The sequence below is a fragment of the Symsagittifera roscoffensis genome, chromosome 2 (genome assembly GCF_963678635.1).
Source record: "Symsagittifera roscoffensis chromosome 2, txSymRosc1.1, whole genome shotgun sequence".
Taxonomy (NCBI): Eukaryota; Metazoa; Xenacoelomorpha; order Acoela; family Convolutidae; genus Symsagittifera; species Symsagittifera roscoffensis.
Window position 1 is genome coordinate 38,025,584 of NC_087063.1, and position 20,172 is coordinate 38,045,755.

The 20,172-nt window shown below is 36.1% G+C and overlaps 1 protein-coding gene across 6 annotated transcripts in view; it reads right to left on the bottom strand.

The window, feature by feature from the left end:
- The window catches only part of LOC134839070 (neural cell adhesion molecule 1-like), a 511,831-nt gene that overhangs the window by 249,498 nt on the left and 242,161 nt on the right, over window positions 1-20,172 (bottom strand). For all 6 annotated transcript variants that reach the window (XM_063854482.1, XM_063854480.1, XM_063854481.1 and 3 more), the window contains one exon: window positions 7,446-7,614. In XM_063854482.1, the coding sequence (XP_063710552.1) occupies window positions 7,446-7,614 (169 nt within the window). The remainder of the gene's footprint in view (window positions 1-7,445; window positions 7,615-20,172) is intronic.

Here is a 20,172-nt window from a genome sequence, read left to right on the forward strand (position 1 = left end):
AGTACGAGGGGAATTAGAGGCAGACGATAGGTTCCCGCCCCCATCTGAGCAACCTGTGGGTGGGAAGACCGCTGGAGGACATTGTGCAAAAGCTTCCGTCCCTGTTGAGCGCTCTTGAGACTTTGGTAGGACGGGTCTTCATCTAAAGAGATCGGGACGAGATCTGGACATGGCATGAGAAAGCTCTTTACAGGTGAGACTGCCTGGGACTTGATGACGAAAGTGACCAGTGTGATGCTCCCCGATGTAGATGACAAAGCTCTTAAGTCAACCACAGGGTTGGTACTACCTTGGAGCGGGCGGAAACATGCAGCGTCGTTTAGATAATCTTTGGAGATATTTTGAAATTTTGTCTGCAGGGGAGTTGACGCGGACATGAGAGCGGGGGGGTTTTGTCGAATTGGAACTAGGACTGTCTTAGCAGCTATGGGGGTACAAGTAAAGGGCAGTCTGTTGTCCTCAGGAGAAGTGGACGAAGAAGATGACACTACTGGTCGTTTCTGATCCTTCTTGACGGTTGTTGCACTGCAAGATGGTTCCTTCGTATGACCTTATCTTTATCATTGATATACGTAGACCCGGTAACTTTGAGAATTTTACCATTGAAGGGCTTAAATCTTTCCACGCCAGATTTCTTGATAAGATTTTTGCGGATCATTTCGAACTTAACCGAAATATTGATAACTAGATAATCGAATTAGCATGTGACGGCTGGAGCTGCGCCGCTGGCATTTTACTCCTGAAGCGAAGGGTGCCTGATGATAGATTGGAGCAAATGTGGATGCGAGAACCTGGTGGCGCTCCGTCAGGGTATTGAGGGTTTTGATGCCTTCGTCGTGAGAGATAGTTTTGCTTAAAGCAAGCCATTGGTTAGAGGATTTGGCCGGATTCTCGAGGGCCATACCAAGCCGGATCGCAGCAACGGAAGAAGATTTACCAACGAAATATGGTGAACCTGATGGACTTGATTGCCCCTTCTTTACTGCTCCCGACGCTGCTCCGCTGTTGTAGATCCCGACCCAACTGCTGTTCAACTAAATTAAAACGCGAGAATAACCACTCAGCTGCAATAGATAATTCCGTACAGAGCTAACGACCAAACTGTAACTCAAATGGCGAAAATCCGTAACCGAGTTTTTAGTGACACGAATATTCTCAAGGATTTGTTGAAGAGTGTCATGGATGTTCGAAAATTCCGGTCTTAATTTAGCTGTTCACAACCGACGTTTCATTTTCGGAAAAGAGCGTTCCACCAAAGTACAACCCCGGTAATCCCATACCGGAAAAATTTGCCGAAGAATATTTTATTCCATGCAAAAAAGCCGGAGCCAACTTATTTTTAAAACCCAAAAACTGATCTGTTCTGATATATTAAGGGATACTACAAGGTTGGAAATACAATTTCAAGAATTTAGTCATCTTTTTACCCCCAGTGGAGCGAGTAATCATGGCTGAAGGATGCTTGAATTATTGGTCGATAGCGACCAAGATCTAAATTTCGTAACCTGCATGACCTGGAAGAGGACCCGCATAATATATCTGGAGTTCCTCATTCGGATCTAACAATTGTGGTAAGGCCGGGATGAGTTAAGTGAGATATTAGCCTTGAGGTTCATAACAAAGTTAGTACACTGCGGGCTAGCTTTGCACACTTGGATAATGTCTCGATGCTTTCGTGGCCACCAGATTTATTGAAAACCGTCCACCATCGCATTTTTTTGATCAGGTGACATATGGAGTCGTGTAAGAATCGCCTTCTGTAAAAAAATTTGGGATAGCAAAACGGTTTTCCACCACAATAAAACCGTCCACCAAGCCGAGCAACGCCAGAACGACTTCAGATGCGCGTCAATCCGACTGAAACCTTCGTAGTCATTGTTTATCAGGGCTCTTTTCATTAAACGAAGTCTAGGATCTTCGTCTGTGAGCTCTTACAACACGTCCGCATCGAAGATCCCCACTAGACCCGACAGCCATTTCGGTCTGAAGCGACAATTGTTGACCTGAAAGTATCCAATTTAGGTAGTTGCCCTTGCGGTCGACCTGCTGGACAAGACTTTCGTGACCTACGTAAGCGAATGTTAGCTAGGATGCGATTACATTGACCCTTCAGTGCATTTGCGCTTTCGTTCGACGAATTTTGTTTCGTGCGGACAGCGCCTGAGCAAGCCCTTTGCCTCGATCTATCCGACAAAAAACAAGGTGGATTGGAGGGTACAAATTAGTTGAGCAGCCATTCAAAGCTGTTGTCGCGTGATTGGTTCATTAGACTTTGAAAAAACATGAGAATAATGAACACCATTCACTAATTGTTCGTGTTTCATGATCAGGTAACTAAACAGACAGAAGATATATAAAGAAAAAAACTTCAGCAAAAAGAAAGCTGAGGTCAGTTCAAAGCTGAATTTCCAGAATGGCATGTGATTTCGGAAACCTGCTGAAAAAATGGCTTTCATGAATAAATTAAGTAAGATGAACTGCGATTGGTCAATATGACGTTCAAAAATTAAATCGCCCTCTTTCGATGAGCCAAAGCAAGTATCGCTGCGCTCTGATCGGTCAGAAAAGTTGTCGTTGGAACAGCCGCTCTCTTGTGGCGACTGAGTTTGTGTACTATTGTAATTAACAGTCGAACGAATGACACGCGAATTGCCGCCCTCCAGCGGTCGACTTCGCCAATCAAAACCGAAATCTGATTTGTCGCTTCCTATAGCATTGGATGACCCATCCCAACCAGAGCATTGATTAAACAGAGAAATTGAATTAACGTGAAAGATTGAAATCTGAATTTGGTTTTTATAAGGGTTAGAAATCACCCTGGAACTCTTCAAATATACGCCGATTCGGTTGTAGCTGGAAATTTATGAACCCAGCGGTCAAGGATTTCACACTTGGTTAATACATTTAATCACATATTAATCGTCAAAACGAGCTTCGAATGTTCGAAAGGAGCTTCGAATGTTCGAAAACGATATAACTAATCGAATATTCCCAATTGGCTTCCAAAGATAAGAATAATGTCGAAATCAATTGACAAGGAAAAATCTGCCAAACGGGTTTATCGGGATTGGTAGATTTTGTAACCCCTATTTGTCTTTAAGGCTGATATTATCGCTTTATGATCTGTTAAAATTTCGAAATGATAACCCAACAAACAATTCCAGAATTACTCACATGAAAAAATGATGGCAAATAATTCCGGTTCAATCGTGCTAGATTTTTCTCTTGATCGTTGAGAAACGGGAAGCAAAGGCTATCGGCGCCCATTTTTCTTCGTCTATCTCTTGTTTGAGAGCCACTTCCAAAACACTGTAACTGGCATCTCATTTAATGCTGGTTCTACGATTCTGCATTTAGTGTACTTTTTCGTAATATTACCGATAAATTTGAGAATATTGGTGAAAGCATATTGCTTAGATTCTCCCCGAACTAACTTGTTCTTGTTACTCGCCTTTAACGACGGATGGAGTTGGTCCGAACGGATCTGAAATTTGGGCAAAATTCTTTGCAAGTAGTTAGAGATACCCATGAATGACCTGAGTTGCTTTAACGTTCGTGGAGTTTCGAGAGCCAACACAGTACCGATTTTTGAACGTATGAAGCGATAAGTTTTGGAACCAATGCGAAATCCTAGCCATGACAGATGATTTAGCAAAAACTCACAGTTTGATCAATTGAGGGAGAAACTTTTTTCATCTAGCCGAATGAAAATCGTCTCCACTAGGCAATTATGCTCGACCTCTGAACCCTTAGAGACAAAAAGAAATTCGCCCAAAAAACAGAAAACTCCCATCAAAAGAGTTTTATCCATCGCCTTTTGGAATTTTTAGAGCGATCAGTAAGTCCATAAAAGCCCGTCCTGGAACAATAAGTGCCCATCTGTTCTCCACACACAATATTGAAATTACAATGACTACTAAATGCATCATTCAATGAAATTTGGCTAAACGCGTCTTTCAGATCCAACGAACGAACCAAACTTTGTCACTTTTATTCGACGTATAATCTGGGCAGCCGAGTCCAACAATTTCGATAAATTTTGCATCTGATACTGATTTTTCCGAATTTGGTCATGCATGGGCTTTGCATCCATTGCCAACTTAACTGTTCCATCTATATTCGTAGTTATGACAATCGGTGAGATGAAATTTTCGCTGGTAAACATGTTGAGTTTTACAGGTATACATAGTGAGTTTTACAATGTGTCCCTTCTGGATGAGTTTACAATTTTTTTTCCGACCTTCTCCTGACTAAGGAGAAGGTGCGATCTCCAAAATTCCGATTTTTCACTTAGTTTGAATTGGAAATTCTGTCCACCAATGGGCTAGACGGCTTCACTTGTTTCGTTCGGACCCCTAACTGAGTTTGAAGCTCTGAAACAAGCAGACATCGGGTACGGTTCTCCGACACAACGAATTTTGTTGAATTTACCTTCCAACCCAAAATGGCACGTCAACTATCAGCATGCCGAAAACTTATATCCGTTTCCAATTATAGTCGACGTACACCGTATCTCTCGGGCAGTCCTTCTCATCTAGTACAACAGCTGACGGCACTGAATTAACCTTGTATTCCGTTGTTCGTTTATTCACAAGCAAAGCTGGGCTGCCCGTATCAATGTGGCTTTAAAGAAAACTGGTTGCACCGGTGGGTGATTTGTACACAGCTAAAATTACCGGTAGCCGCATTTATTACTTCTAACTTCTTCACTGAGGCTGTAGTAGAATGAACTTGATTTTAGAATGGGAAATCCCGTCGTCAGCACGCACCGCAATTTCCGACTAACTAACAGAAGTATTGAAGTTACAACCTTCTTCAATTGTTTCATCTGACTCACAATCCACATTATCGATGCTTTTGGAATTGCAACATTTCGCAAAATGACCCTTATTACTGCAATTTATGCACGTTACATTTTCTGGACAACTTTGTTTATGATTTGCTGTGAAATTATTCCCGCAAAATTAGCACGGTTTTTATGTTTTTGAATTTGTTCCACCCTCTGGGTCCACTAGAATTTGATTGGGCTCGGTTGATCTTCTCCGAGAATGTCTTACTCTGAACTGAGTAGGTAGGTTTTTGCTTAACCCGGAAGTTTTGAGCGGAACTTGACCCCTGATGGGACGCGCTGCCCGCTACTGTCGAGTTTCCTAGTTGCTTTTAAAAACTGGGAGCCGCCTGGGCAATTTTTTCCAGTAGCAGATCGGACTTCAGAGTTTCTTCTGGAGTGTTGGCGGGATAATACACAATTCACGTTGGATGTACTTAAAGTGAATTTTGGCAATTAAACTCTCCCTCACAAACTCTTTCTGTTGTGCTACTGTCCAACGACACAGGACTGCCTGAAACATTAGACGTAAGAAAAAGGCTTCCAGACACTCAAGATCAGAGTGGACTGCATTGTAGATTTGTAGATGTACTATGATATAGTTCTTCTCCTTCTTGAATATTAGAACACATGTATCATAAAGCTCTTTGAACGAATTAGCACTAAGGTCTACGTGTGGATAGATGTGAGCAAAAGGTTTCCTGCCGTCGAAACCCAGAAAAAAATCTGGATTTGATGCGTTGTTCCCTCTTATGAAAGAAAACTCCAGGTGCAATCCTGGGACCTTTCGGCCTTTTTTCGTCATTGATTTCATCGACCATGCGAACTGCTGCCGCGTCACGCGCGATGCGGTTGGCGGTCGCAGTCGCAGTCGCATCCTCACAGCTCCCGGATCTGAAGGCGGGTCGTCATGAACTACTCCTGGCGGTTTTAACAATTCTCGGGGGTCACATCTCTCCCGCAACTTGATGGCAAACTTGTCAAGTGAGGGTAACTTAAATTGTCCAATCCATGAATTCCCGCTGCTAGACGAATCAGACGTCGGCTTGTGCCAGAATACGGATACATCTTGCAGGTCAGTTCCGTGGTCCGAGACCGGAACTGCTGGTTGTGCCATGTTGTATCTCAGTAGACTCAAATAAAACTAAGATCAAGACTTAATTCATCTTAGAGATATAGATATGTAGATAAGTAAACTATATAAATAGTGTCATGACAAAACAATTTATATCGACGTAAAAATTACATAAGTTGAAAATGAGTGAATAGAAACTTAAGCAGTAACTTAACCGCCGTGTGACAGGTCGACAACGACCTTCAGCTCCAAACTGATACAATTGATTGAAATGAGTATGAATAAAAGTGTGCACAGAAATGGTACTGAACCGCAGCCTAACATAGACGACTTTTGGCAGAAAAAAATCAATTTATTAACTCGCTGTTTAAATCAAGCTGGCTGCTTTTATCTCCTGGCTTGATAATTAAACAATGCCGTTGAAAATGTCAGTTTGGCTGTTATAAAGGAAACTAATATCTGCTGGTTTATTTGACCGATTCAATGTTTTGTTAAAAAGTCAGCAGGGGGCGACTAGAAGACAGCACAAAGTAACGCATGATTGTAAGTTTTACTGGTTGATGACGGCTTGATATCACTTTGATGTTACACGTCACGCTAAATCGTACTAAAAATGTCGAATAACACAGCAAAAAATTAAATACATAAATCATACGAACATATCAAATTCAGAGAATAAATGCACTTGGACGAGAATACATGCCCGAGTCGAGATTTTTCACCTAATTTGAAGCAAGATTTGAGCGGTTTGAGCGGTTTTTTTAGACAATTACGCTCAAAATCTTGCTTCAAAATGAGCGGTTTGAGCGGTTTTTGAACGGTTTATCTAAAAAAAAACGCTCAAAAACCGCGCAAGATTTGAACGGTTTTGAGCGGTTTATCTAAAAAAAAACCGCTCAAAAACGGCTCAAGATTTAATAATACAAAGTCGACCATAGAGGGATTCGAACCCGCAATCTTCTGCTCCGAAGTCAGACGCCTTATCCGTTAGTCTATGCGGACTTGCTGGAAGCTTAATATTCGCTGTATTTGTTCTACTGAATACGTTCAATGTTTTAGACATGCACAACAAATATACTGGTCAAAAATGCTGTTTTTGGGCACTTTTTGGAAAGTTACTACATTGGATGAACGTGTTCGTACATGGTCGTCCCTGGATGAACGTGCAGAGAATAGAAACGTTGAGTCTGGCACCTCGACCCGGGAAGACCGCTCAAAAACCGCTCAAAAACCGCTCAAATCTTGCTTGAAAAACCGTTCAAAAATCACCGCAAGCAATGAGCGGTTTTTGAGCGGTTTTTTAAGCAAGATTTGAGCGGTTTGAGCGGTTTTTCCAAAAAAACCGCCCAAACCGCCTAAACCGCTCAAACCGCTCAAATCTTGCTGGAAAACCGCTCAAACCGCTCAAATCTTGAGCGCTTTTTGAGCGGGATCTCGACCCGGGTGGTCGGAAAAAACTAGAAATATAAAAACTGGGTGTAGATTTAGTCTGATCATAAAACAACAACCTCAACCCGAGTAGTTTTGAGATGATATACTCACAGTGAACGTCCACTGTGAATGTCGCTCGGCTGATGCCGACTGCATTTTGAACCTCGCATGCATACTCTCCTACAGAGCCACTTCTGTGCAGCTTCTTGAACCAGAGAGTGGACGTGAACACATTGTTCGCGCCCAAGGATGACTGAACTTCGAACACACTATCTTTGTACTGAAAAAAGAGAAGATATTAGTAATAGAACATTTGATCTGCTGACCCCCGGGCTGAGGTATTCGACTCATGATTTGACTGAAACAGTTGGACGACGCCCGGGTCGAGATCCCGCTCAAAAACCGCTCAAGATATTGTCGGTTTGAGCGGTTTTCCAGCAAGATTTGAGCGGTTTGAGCGGTTTGGACTGTTTGGGCGCTCAAAAAAAACCCGCTCAAATCTTGCTTAAAAAACCGCTCATTTCTTGTGGTGATTTTTGAACGGTTTTTCAAGCAATTTTCGAGCGGTTTTTAAGCGGTTTTTGAGCGGTCCTATAAAAACAACCGATTAAAACCAACAAAAAGGCCTGGAAAGGTAATGTGATGATAAGATGCAGTTGAAATACTACCCGGGTTGACCTCCTTAAGTATTTTGATCAAAAGGACAATACTCGCAAATGCTTTTACAATAACTCTACTTTTACAGCACACTTCGTCAATGTTCCCATATGCGTTTTCTTTTGGCGTCTGGGTGATTTCTGTAACTATTTTTGAATAGCAAAAACTCCCGGAAGTATAAACCGTTCAAAAATCGCTCAAACCACTCATTTTGAAGCATTATTATGAGCGTAATTGTCTAAAAAAAACCGCTCAAACCGCTCAAATCTTGTTTCAAATTAGTGAAAAATCTCGACTCGGGCGTCTGGTTTTCGTCGCAAATTAAAAAGACGTTCGAACAAAGCCTTTAGTCGAACAGTGTCGAATCATGGGTCGAACACGGTCGACAGTGTCGAAGAGGGTCAATTCATGGGGAATAGGGTCGAGGTCCGCGACATAAGATCAGAAAGTTGCGACCCAAATCTGGCAATTACAGACCAACGAGACTAAAAACATCGCGAACGGTGCGAGCTTCAGTCTTTAGTTAAGTTGCGTCTTCGGTCTTTTCTTAAGTTGCGCTGTCAGTTTGTTCTTCCGACCACAAATGGCATGACCCCAAAATTCTGTCTGAGTCGAGGCATTGGATGCTGTTCTTTTACAAATTACGCGATACCGTAAACATTTTACGAAAAACATTTACCAAAAACATTTTGAAGCGCTCAGCGTACTAGAAGAAACTTCGAATGAAAAAACAATTGCAATTTGCTTAACTGAAGCTTGACTAACAGATGAACAAATAAAGTCTGTTGACAAAATTAGCGACTTTCATAAAATTGAGACAAGTTTTCTTTTGTAAAGAGGCGGATGCAGTGGACTTAGCATCAGTGACGGTTTAATTTATCATATTTTATTTGAAACAACTTCAAACAAAAAGCAAATTACCACTACAAAGATCAGAGCAAAAGCGAAAAACTCTTTTAAACTATTTGTATTCGTACCGCCTATCTCGGTTAGTAAACAAACTTTAATCTATTGGAACCACACTAGAAAAAAAAATTTCTTCCTGTTGCGACGTAAACTGTTTGCGGTGACTTCAGCACAAACATTGCAGAAGCCTAGACAAAATTTGTTGAAATCTCAAACAGTTTTGGGGCATAGCATGAGGTTGCTAGACACTAAAACACCCTAACGAGAACAACTTGATTAAAACTGGTAATCTGTTCTTTTTAAAGTATTTAGGCTGTTTAAAAGCAATGAAAGCCAAACTTTGGATCATTTCTCTGTCTTAAAAGTTGATCTATTCAAGTTCATCTATTCAAGTTGATTTTTGATGCATAAGATAATCTTAACGTGAACAAATTGATTAAAACTGGTAATATGGGTAATATGTTTGTTTTTCTTTTAAATAATTGAGGCTGTTTAAAAACTCTGGAAGCCAAATTTTGGATCGTTTCTATCTCTTATAAGCAGAAAAAAACAATTTGGAATCATTACTCAAGTTGATTTTCCATGCATAAAATGGTAAAACAATGAGTGAACCTACGTTTAAGCAAAAAATCAGAGAGTGTCTCATGATAAACTATCCCATGATCGCTACATCTTCACATTACTTGACTGTGAAAACGCATTTCGCAAACTGATTGCAGTTTTAACTGAACATTTAAAACAAATTTACCTGAAAAAAAAATGATTACAAATAAGAAAGTATGGGAAGGTAACACCATTAGAAGCGCAGCCAAACAGGAATCTAAACTGTGGCAAATCTATCACAAATAAAACATTTTCTTGAACCGTGAAAGTTATAAAAAGCAGGCAAAAAACTAAAGCATCTGATGGGGGACAAGAAAAGATCACACTGTCACCAGAAATTTAGCACAGAACCAAAAAAAGAAATTGCAGGAACTTTTTTCAAAATTGTCAATCGTTAGATTCAAACCAAAAAATTATGACGCAGATTTTTTTTGAACGAAAAAACGCTTCAACATTTATCTTTCGACCAAAGCAGAAAAATTAGCATAAGTGATGAAAAAACCAGCATAGCATGAGAAGTGGCGACAAAAATTACAAACATTGTTTGAAGGCCGGTTGTGATAGTTTAAAATTCTTGAAATGGAACGATTTTTAAAATCAAAAAAAGTACAGAGCGTGTCAGTTTGAAACTTGTTTTCATGGAATCAATATTTGAAAAATTGCCCCAAAGCTGAAAGAAAAATTCCAAAGTTTTCTTGAAAAAAACTAAACCCCAGAGTGATTAAAAACTGAAAAGTTCTAAGGCAGGGATCTAAACGTAAGCCAGAAAAGTACAGACCAATTTCCTTACTTCTTATTTTGCGTGAAGTTTTCGAAAAACTAATATACAAAAGAACGAGTTTTTTCAAAATCCACATATTTTACACATTTTGGCTTCAGACAAAATCAAAGTTCAATTAATGGCGTAGTGTTACTTATCGAAAAGATCTGGTGCGGGTGGTAAAATTAGAAGAAATCAGCACATGTCCGTTTCTGAACTTAAAAAGCTTTCGACAGGGTTGATCATAGTCAATTTCCTAAATCATTGGTTGTATGGTAATGTTTTTTAAGTATTGACATGCCACCTTGAAAAGAAGACACAATTTACAAATTTTTGTGAATATAAATAAGCATTAAAAAAAATTTTTCATGGAAGGCTACGTGGATCAGTTTTAGAAACATTTTTTCTTTTTTTTTTTCAAAATTGTTTCATCCTCAAGTCAACAAAATACTCGCACTTTTCTTTATGCTGACGACATACCAATTTTAACTTCAGAATCAAATGACTCATTAGCTCAAGGGCATCAAACAATGCTAAACAAAACTAAACGTTAGCTGAATGAAAACATTCTCAGCCCCAAAACAGTTGAATCAAAAAGTCAAAAAAAATTACCAGAGGCTCGTTATTTAACTGCGAATAAATCAAAATGATACTGAAAGTAGGGATTCTTTTAGGTACTGGAATAACAAAAGTGATTTGAGATTCAAAAAATCACGTTTCTATTCTCAGCAGGAAATTAAAATTATTTTGCGGTTGATTTTATCAAAAAAAGTCTTATCAAGAAGCAGTTGATACGTGTATACAAATTATTTGTGGAGCCTAGTATTCAATATCGAGTATAACATAAGATACTTCAAACAAAACTGTCATGAAACAACTGGATAATGATCTGAAGAGACTATAAAGATTAATTGCTCTGAGCGTAGAATTGACGCTAAAAGATTAGCACGTGAAACATGCATATCTATGAAAACTTCAAAACAAGGATAAAAATAATCCAAAAACTTGCCCAGAGGACACTTTACGCAACGTAAAAACGGCTGAAAACCTAGGTCAAATCTCAAAACTATGAATGAACTCGAAAAGCTTAACGACTGGTTAAAAATTAGTAAAGAATCATTGCCTATAAGATTGAGGAAAACGCTCCGTTAGTTCTTCAACTATCGAATATATTGGGATAAATTACCCCAAAAAGTTACTAAAACAGCCGCGAACAGACAACCAGTTTTTATTAGACAACTTCGTTTCGAACAAAAAAGATCTATCGAACGTAATATACAGCTATTAAGTTTCAAATAACATCTCAACGCAATAATTTTACCGCTCATAGAAGTCTTAAAACAGACCAGAAGGTCTCACGAAAATCTCTCAGGTTCATGTTTAAGGGTTCTAAAAATGGTTTTTATAACAAGCAGTACTTGTACACTAGCCCGAAATCATATTTGTTTATTATTGACTTAAACGTAAATCCGATAAATTGTCAAACACATTCGATTCATGTATCATATGGAAAGTATCAGGAGGTAGATCTTAAACTGCAAAAGCGAAAAAAAAACATGATTGATATATAAAAATTTAACTGTTTCAAAGTAAATTTTAATGACAATCAGGCATGTAACCTTTGTCTGCCTTTACAACTCGTGTAATATATATTCGAAAAGCCAAATGAGGTAACCATTATTTTTGTTAAGTTGTTCAAAAGTGTTTCTCAATCATCTTGATTTCAGTCAAAAGAGCATTTAGATCCATAAAACATATGATTGCTAGAAACGAGCAGACAAAAAAGGGGTTGATTGGTTTTTACCCAAAAAAGACAAGTTCAGGATGACGAAACACACACGAAACCTTTGAACTTGCAAATAACTGATAGTGATGAAGTGATTTTAAAATTTCATCTCATAATTTTTTTTGTCAAATTTCAGTTAAGTTTCATAGAGCTGTAGATAGTTTTTTTTCATAGTTTCAAAAATATACAACAATAATCAAAACATGTAAATTGAAGTAATTATATTGGAAACGATTTTATTGGAAGTTCGAGCGCCAAAATAAATTTTAGGAGCCAAAAAAATACTGAAACTTACCAAGTTACCGTCTGAAACCTATCTGAATACAATGAGGATCATATTCGTTATCTTGATACATTAAATGTCTATTACTTATCCTAATGCATAGATAAATCTATAAAGTCTATAAAATCTGGTTAAATCTGGATAAATGCATTAACATGTTAAATCTAAACACTATCCTAATTCATGGAAAATCGGGCACCAAAATTTATTTGAAACCTGGATTAACCTATCTTAATACATTGGGAAACATACTCTCCCTGTCTTAACACAGTACAAAACCTCATTCATATCTTAATAAATAGCTTGCTGAAAGGATGTTCTATTCTCTATCATAATACATGGCGCTCAGCAGGCAACCCCCTATTTCTCCTCACTATTCTACTGCTGAATCCGTTCGCAAAAAAAATGTACGATTTTAAGGAAAACTATTCAAGCTTTAAAACTTTTTTAAAAAATGAGTTGTTCAAGGACTGAATCGGTTCGTAGAAAGTGTAAGTTTTTATTGTAACTACTCAGACAAGGAAACTTGGAAATATTCCAAGTTATTCTGTTGACTGAAGCGTTTAGAAAAACAAATTTCATCAAAAATTCAAGCTAAGGGTTGACAGTCAAATTTTTTCAAATTGATAATAGACTTAATCTTTTTGGAAAACTGTAACTGTTTTTGAGAAAGCTAGTCAAGCTATAGAATTTTGTAACAGTTCTTGTTGTTAATGGACAGATGCGGTTCGTAAAAATCTTATGTATTTTCGAGCAAAACATTCAAGCTGTCAAAGTACGAAAAAATTCGAATTTTTCACAGGCTGAATCTCCTCGCAAACAATTTTTTTTAAACAGGATCTATTCAAATTTTAAGACTGAATTGGTTTGTAAAATCTTAAAATTTGATGGTTTAAAGAAGCTAATCAAGCATAAAACTTTGAATCACTCCCAGTTATTTCATAGCAAGATTCGGTTTGCTATATTATTAAGCTTTTTTATGCAAGCTATTAAAACTTTAAAATTTTAATATTATCAAGTTCGCAAATGACTGAAACTGTTCGCAAAATTGTACATTTTCTAAACAATTTATTCAGGTTCTTAAACTTTTAAATGCTTTGAGTTGTTCACAAAATTGTGAATTTTTACAGGCAAGCCATTCAAGCTGTGAAATATTTCAAGGTGTTTATAGACGAAATTGGTTTGCGAAGAAAGCAAATTTTGTAAGCAAGCTATCCAAGTTATGAGGTTGCAAAACATTTCAAGCCATTCTATGAAAAGAATCGGTTCGTAAAAATTTCACATACTTCTCCTCAAGCTAGTCAAGCTACAAAACTTTGAAATAAAACAAATTGTTTGCAGACTGATTTGGTTTGTAAAAGTTTTATGTTGTTATACCCAGATTTTTAAAATAAGAAGCTTTGGATAATTTCAAGTTGATCATAGACTTAATCGGTTCGCAAAAACATCCAATATTTTTCTATACACGCTGTTCCGTTTTCGAACTTTGAAGTGTCGCAAGTTATTTAATAGAACGAATTGGTTTGCGGAGAGAAAAAAAAACTTATAAGCAAGCTATTCCAGCACTGAACTTTGAAGGTATAAAGTTTTTTCAGAGACCAAATCCGTTCGCTCAAAAACAAATTTTTCTTAGAAAGCTATTGCTGCTTTTAACTCTGCATAGTTTCAATTTTCTCATAGACTGAATTGTATGCAAAAACAGTAATTTTTTTTAAAGCTTTTATTCAATATTTGAACATTCGAAATACTTTAATTTAATCATAGAACGAATCGGATTGTAAAATTTTTAAACGTTTTTCTGAGAAAAGACATTCAAATCATGAAACTCAATTTATTCTTTGACTGAACTGTTTCGCAAAAACCGTAGTTTCTTTCAGAAGTCTTTCAAGCTGTGAAATTTTCAAGCATTTCAAGTTTTTTCTTAGATAGCTTTCGCTCGCGAAAAGTTTCAAAATGTTTCCATGCACGCTGTTCCGGTTTTGATATTTGAAGCGTTGCAAGTTATTTCTTAGAAAGAAAAGGTCTGAACTGCGTCGCAAAAATCGTAGTTTATTTCAGAAGTTTTTCAAGCTAAGAATTTTTGAAGCATTTCAAATTTTTACCAAGATGGATGTGGTTCGCAAAAACTCTCAAAAATTTTCTATACACGCTGTTCCGGTTTTGAACTTTGAACTGCCGCAAGTTGTTTCATAGAACGAATTTGTTTGCGAAAAGAAAAGAGTTATAAGCAAGCTATTCCAGCAGTGAACTTTGAATTTTTTTCAGAGACCAAAACCGTTGGTTCAAAAAAATTTTTTCTTAGAAAGCTATCGCTGTTTTTAACTCTAAACAGTTTCAATTGGTTTCATAGACTGAATTGTATGCAAAATTATAAGGATTTTTTGAGCAAGTTTTTATACAATATATGAACATTCGAAATATTTTGATTTAATCATAGACTGAATCGGAAGGCAAAAATTTTTACGTTTGTCTCAGGAAGGCCATTCAAATTATGAAAATCTGTTTTTTTGTGCAGGTTGTTCGTAGACTCAACTGGTTCGAAAAAACCGTAGTTTCTTTCAGAAGTCTTTCAAGCTGTGAAATTTTCAAGCATTTCAAGTTTTTTCTTAGATAGCATTCGCTCGCGAAAATATTCAAAAATTTTCTATGCACGCTGTTCCGGTTTTGATATCTGAAGCGTTGCAAGTTATTTCATCGAGGTAATAGGTCTTTGAAATCAAAGATTTATTAGCCAGCTATTCCAGCAGCGAACTTTGAAGTTTCCAAGTTTTTTCATCCGAATCCGTTCGCTTGAAAACAACTTTTCTTTGAAAGCTTTTCCAGTTTTTCAATTTGCATAGATTCAAGAGGATAGATTGAACTGGTCAAATCGTAAGCTTTTGTGAGCAAGCTACTATTCAAATTTTAAAAATTAGAAATAATTTGTTTTGATCACAGACTGAATTGGATTGCAAATCTTTATTCGTTGTTTTAGGAATGCCATTCAAACTACGAAACTCCTGCCTTTACTTTACAAAGCTTCAAGTTTTTTCAGCGCCTGAGTTGGTGAATGAAAGTGTAATTTTTGAGCAAACAATGATTGACGCTATGAAAAATTGAAAATGTTTTTTGATCATAGAACTAATCGGATTAAAAGTTTTAATATTTTTTAGGAATGTCATTCAAGCTGTTTTTTTTTCAGGTTATTCTTAGACTGAATTGGTTCGCAAAAATCGTAGTTTTTTCCAGAAGGCTTTCAAGCTGTGAAATTTTGAAGCATTTCAAGTTTTTTCTTAGATGAAATTGATTCGCGAAAAATTATATTGTTTTATATGCACGCTCTTTCGGTTTTGATTTTTGAATTGTTGCAAGTTTTTTCATGAAACGAACCGATTTGCGAAAAAAAAAGTTTATTAACAAGCTATTCCAGCAGTGAATTTTGAAAATTTCAGGTTTTTCAGAGACGAAATACGTTAGCATAAAAAAAAGATTTTCTTAGAAGGTTATTCCAGCTTAGCTTCAGTTTTTTATAAACTGAATTGGTTTGCAAAAAATAAGGGTTTTTTTTCAGCAATCTGTTATTGAACATACGAAAAATTGAAAGATTTGATTTAAATCATAGACTGAATCGGATTGCAAAATTTTGAACGTTTTTTTAGGAACACCATTCAAGCTATGAAATTCTGTTTTTTCTTCAAGTTATTCAGAGACTGAATTGGTTCGCAAATTCGTAGTTGTTTTCAGAAAATTTTTCCAGCTGTTATTTTTTGAAAAAAGTCATGTTTTTTTAAGACGGAATTGGTTCGCAAAAAAGTTTTTTTCTATACACGCTGTTCTTTTTTTCATAGCTGAAGTGTTCCAAGTTAAATCATAGACCGAATCGGTTTGCTAAAAGAAAAGATTTACTAGCCAGCTATTCCAGCAGTGAACTTTGAAGTTTTCAAGTTTTCTTATAGACCAAATTCGTTCGCTTAAAAAAATCTTAGAAAGCTATTCCAGTTTTTAACATTGCATAGCTTCAAGTTTTTAGATAGACTGAACAAATTAAATAGTAATTTTTTTTGAGCCATCTTTTATTCAAGCAAAAAAAAATTAGAAATAATTTATTTTGATCAGAGTTTGAATCGGTTTGCAAAACTTTATATTGTTGTTTTAGGAGTGCCATTCGAACTATGAAACTCCAGCCTTAACTTTGCATTTTTTCTCAGAGCCTGATTTGGTTAAATCGGAAGCTTTTTTGAACAAACTATTATTAACGAAATGGAAATTTGAAATTTTTTTTGACCATAGGCCGCCTCGAATTGCAAGTTTTATACTTTTTAGGAATGCCATTCAAGCTATGAAACTCTGTTTTTTTTTTCAGGTTATTCTTAGACTGAATTGGTTCGCAAAATTGTAGTTTTTTTCAGAAATCTTTTCAAGCTCTGAAATTTTGGAACATGTCATGTTTCTTATAGACGGAATTGGTTCGCGAAAAAGTTCAATTTTTTTCTCTACACGCTGTTCTTTTTTTCATAGCTGAAGTGTTCCAAGTTAAATCATAGACCGAATCGGTTTGCTAAAAGAAAAGATTTATTAGCCAGCTATTCCAGCAGTGAACTTTGAAGTTTTCAAGTTTTTTTATAGACCAAATCCGTTCGCTTAAAAAAATCTTTGAAAGCTATTCCAGTTTTTAACTATGCATAGCTTCAAGTTTTTTTTGTAGAGGGAATTGGTTCGCGAAAAGCTCAAAATGTTTTCTATGCAAGCTGTTCATGTGTTGACCTTCCAAAGGTTTCAAGATATTTCATAGACTGAATCAGCTAGCGAAAAAAAAAGATTTTAACAAGCTATTCAAGTTATGAGCTTTGAAGCATTCACGTTTTTTACATAAACCAAAGCTGTTTGCATAAAAAACCTATCAGAGAAAACTATTCCAGCTTTTAAAAATCAGTAGCTTCAAATTTTTCATAGATTGAACTGGTCGCAAAAATTGGAAGCTTTATACACAATTCTCAAGCTATGAGTTTTAAAAACTTTTCAAGGAATAAATTTTTCCGCGAGATGTGAGAGTGTTTTTCCATAGATTAAAATGGTTTGCAAGAATCGTAATACTTTCCGCAAGCTTTGTAAGCTATGATTCTTAAAAACCTTTTCAATTTTTTTAAGACACTAAATTGGTTAGCGAGAAGTGTAAGTTTCTTTAAGCGAGCACTTCCAGCTATGAAAACAATTCAAGCCATTTGGTAAAAAGAATTGGTTCGCAAAAATTTTAGGTTTTTTCATAGCAATTTATTTAAAATCAAATTAATCATAGACTGAATCCGTTCGCAAAAATTTTACATGTTTTGGGAGAGCGATTCAAATTATGAAACTTCGATTTTTCAAGTTGTTCTTAAACTGAATCGGTTCGCAAAAATCGTAACTTTTTTGAGCAAGCTATTCAAGATATGAAACTTTGGAATAATTCAATTTGATCAAAGACTGAATCGTATCGCAAAAAAATTGAAACACTTGGAACTTTTCAAAGTTTCATAGCTGGAAGAACGTGCTCAGAAATTTGTCTATGCATTAGTTGTTTCCTGCGTTTTTAGAAGAGCTATGAAACTTTGGAAAAAAAGTTCAAGTTGTTCATAGACTGAATCAGTTCGCAAAAACCTTAGTTTTTGGGCAAACTATTTGGCATGCTAGAAAACTTTGAAACAAATCAAGTTGTTCATAGAAGGATATCGTTTGCAAAAATGGTAGTTTTTCTGCGCAAAATAGTATTTTTTCTACTTCAGATTTCAAAATGATTTAGGTTACTTCATAGACCAAATAAGTTTGCTGAATTTTTTTTATTATTTCACTTCAAAATTTTTCAAGTTTTGAGGAGACCGAATTGGTTCCGAAATCTCAAAATTTTTTCCAAGCAAGCCGTTCAAGCCTTGAAACTTTGAAATTTTTTATGTTGATCATAGTCTGAGTTCGTTCAAAATTTCAAAAACCGTTTCATAAACCGATTGGTTTGCAAAAATTGCACAAATTTCAAGTTATTTTAGACGGAATCGGTTCGCAAAAATGTAAGTTTTTTGATGCGAGCTCTTCTAGCTTTGAACTTTGAAAAAGTTCAAGTTTTTTGATGAACCAAATCAAGATACTCCAGTTTTGAACTTTTGACAGTTCGTACACCAATTTTCTGAGCACGTTCTTCCAGCTATGAAACTTTGAAAAAATTTCAAGTTGTTCAAAAACTGAATCGATTTGCAACATTCGTAAGTTTTGTACGCAAGCTGTTCACGCTATGAAGTTTGAATTGTTTCTTATTTTTCCAAGATGGATTTGGTTCGCACAAAAATTCTTTGGCAAGTTCTTCCAGGTAAAAAAAAAACTTTCAAAACATAGGAATTTCAAAACAAGTTCAAAATAAGTTTTCAAAATCAGTTTTTAACGCAAGCTTTTCAAGCTTTGATATTTTGAAAGTGTTTATTTTCTGCATAGATTACAATGTTTTGCGAGAAGTGTAAATTTCCTTTAAGCATGCTGTTCCAGCTATGAAACTTTCGAAAAATTTCCAGTTGTTCATATTCTGAATCGGTTTGCCAAAGCCATAATTTTGTTTAGGAGAACTGTTGGAGCTATGAACTTAGAACATTTCAAATTATTTCGTTGGCCAAATCAATTCACAAAAATTCAAGTTGTTTTTGAACTGAATCGGTTCGCGCAAAAAAAATAGATTTTCTTGGCAAGGACTTAATACAAGAAACATTAGAAATACTTCATGTTGATCATATTCTGAAACGGTTTGCATAATTTTATACGTTTTTTGAGAAAATCTTTTAAGCTTTGAATCACTGCTTTTTTCAAGTTTTTAATAGGCGGAAGTGGTTCGCGAAAAGTTTTGATTTTTCTATGCGAGCTACTTCGGCGTTGAATTTTAAAATGTTTCAAGTTACTTCATTGACCGAACCAGTTCGCAAAATTGTTAAGTTACTGTTGTTAGACTGAAGCGATTCTCGAAACCTTTGAATTTCTCAGCAAATCTATTCAAGTTATAAAACTTTGAATAGCTTGCTGAATAGCTTTGAATAGCTTCAAGTTATATTTCATGTGGATCACAGACTGAATCGGTTTGCAAAAATCGAAGTTTTCAACGCAAGTTTTTAAAGCTAGGAAACTTTGAAACAATGCAAGTTTTTTCAAAGAAAAATTTGTTTCGCAAACAATTTTGAATTTTTTCTATGCGAGATGTTCCAGCTTTGAAATTGTAAATGTTTCAAGTGAATTCAATGGCCGAATCAGTTCGTTGAAAGGAAAAAGATTTATTACCAGTGTATTTCAGCTATGAACTTTGAAGTTTTGAAATTTTTTCATAGACAAAATCCGTTTGTATGGAAGAACAGTTTTCACAGTCAGCTATGTCAGCTTTGACTTTGGAATTGTTTCAAAACTTTTTCATAGATTGCAATGTTTTTTATCAAGAATGGTTTTTTATCTTAAGCTATGATTTTTAGAAATTTTTCAATTTTTCAGAGACTAATTTGGTTTGCGAGATACGTAAATTTCCTAAGCAAGGTCTTCCAGCTATGAATTTTGAAAACGTTTCAAGCCATCTAGTGAAACACTTGTTTTGCAGCAAATTATTCAAGATATGAAACATATTTCAAATTGATCACAGACTGAATCGGTTTGCAAAAACTTAACGTTTTTTTTAGGACAGATTTTCAAGCTATGTAAGTTTCAACTTTTTTAGAAGTTGTTTTTAGGTTTAATCGGTTCGCAAAAATTGTATGGAACTTTAAAACATTTCACGTTGTTCTTAGACTGAATTCGTTCGCAAAAATATTTAGTTTTTCTATGCGAGCTATTCCGGCTGTTCAAATTTGAAAAAACTTCAAATTAGCCA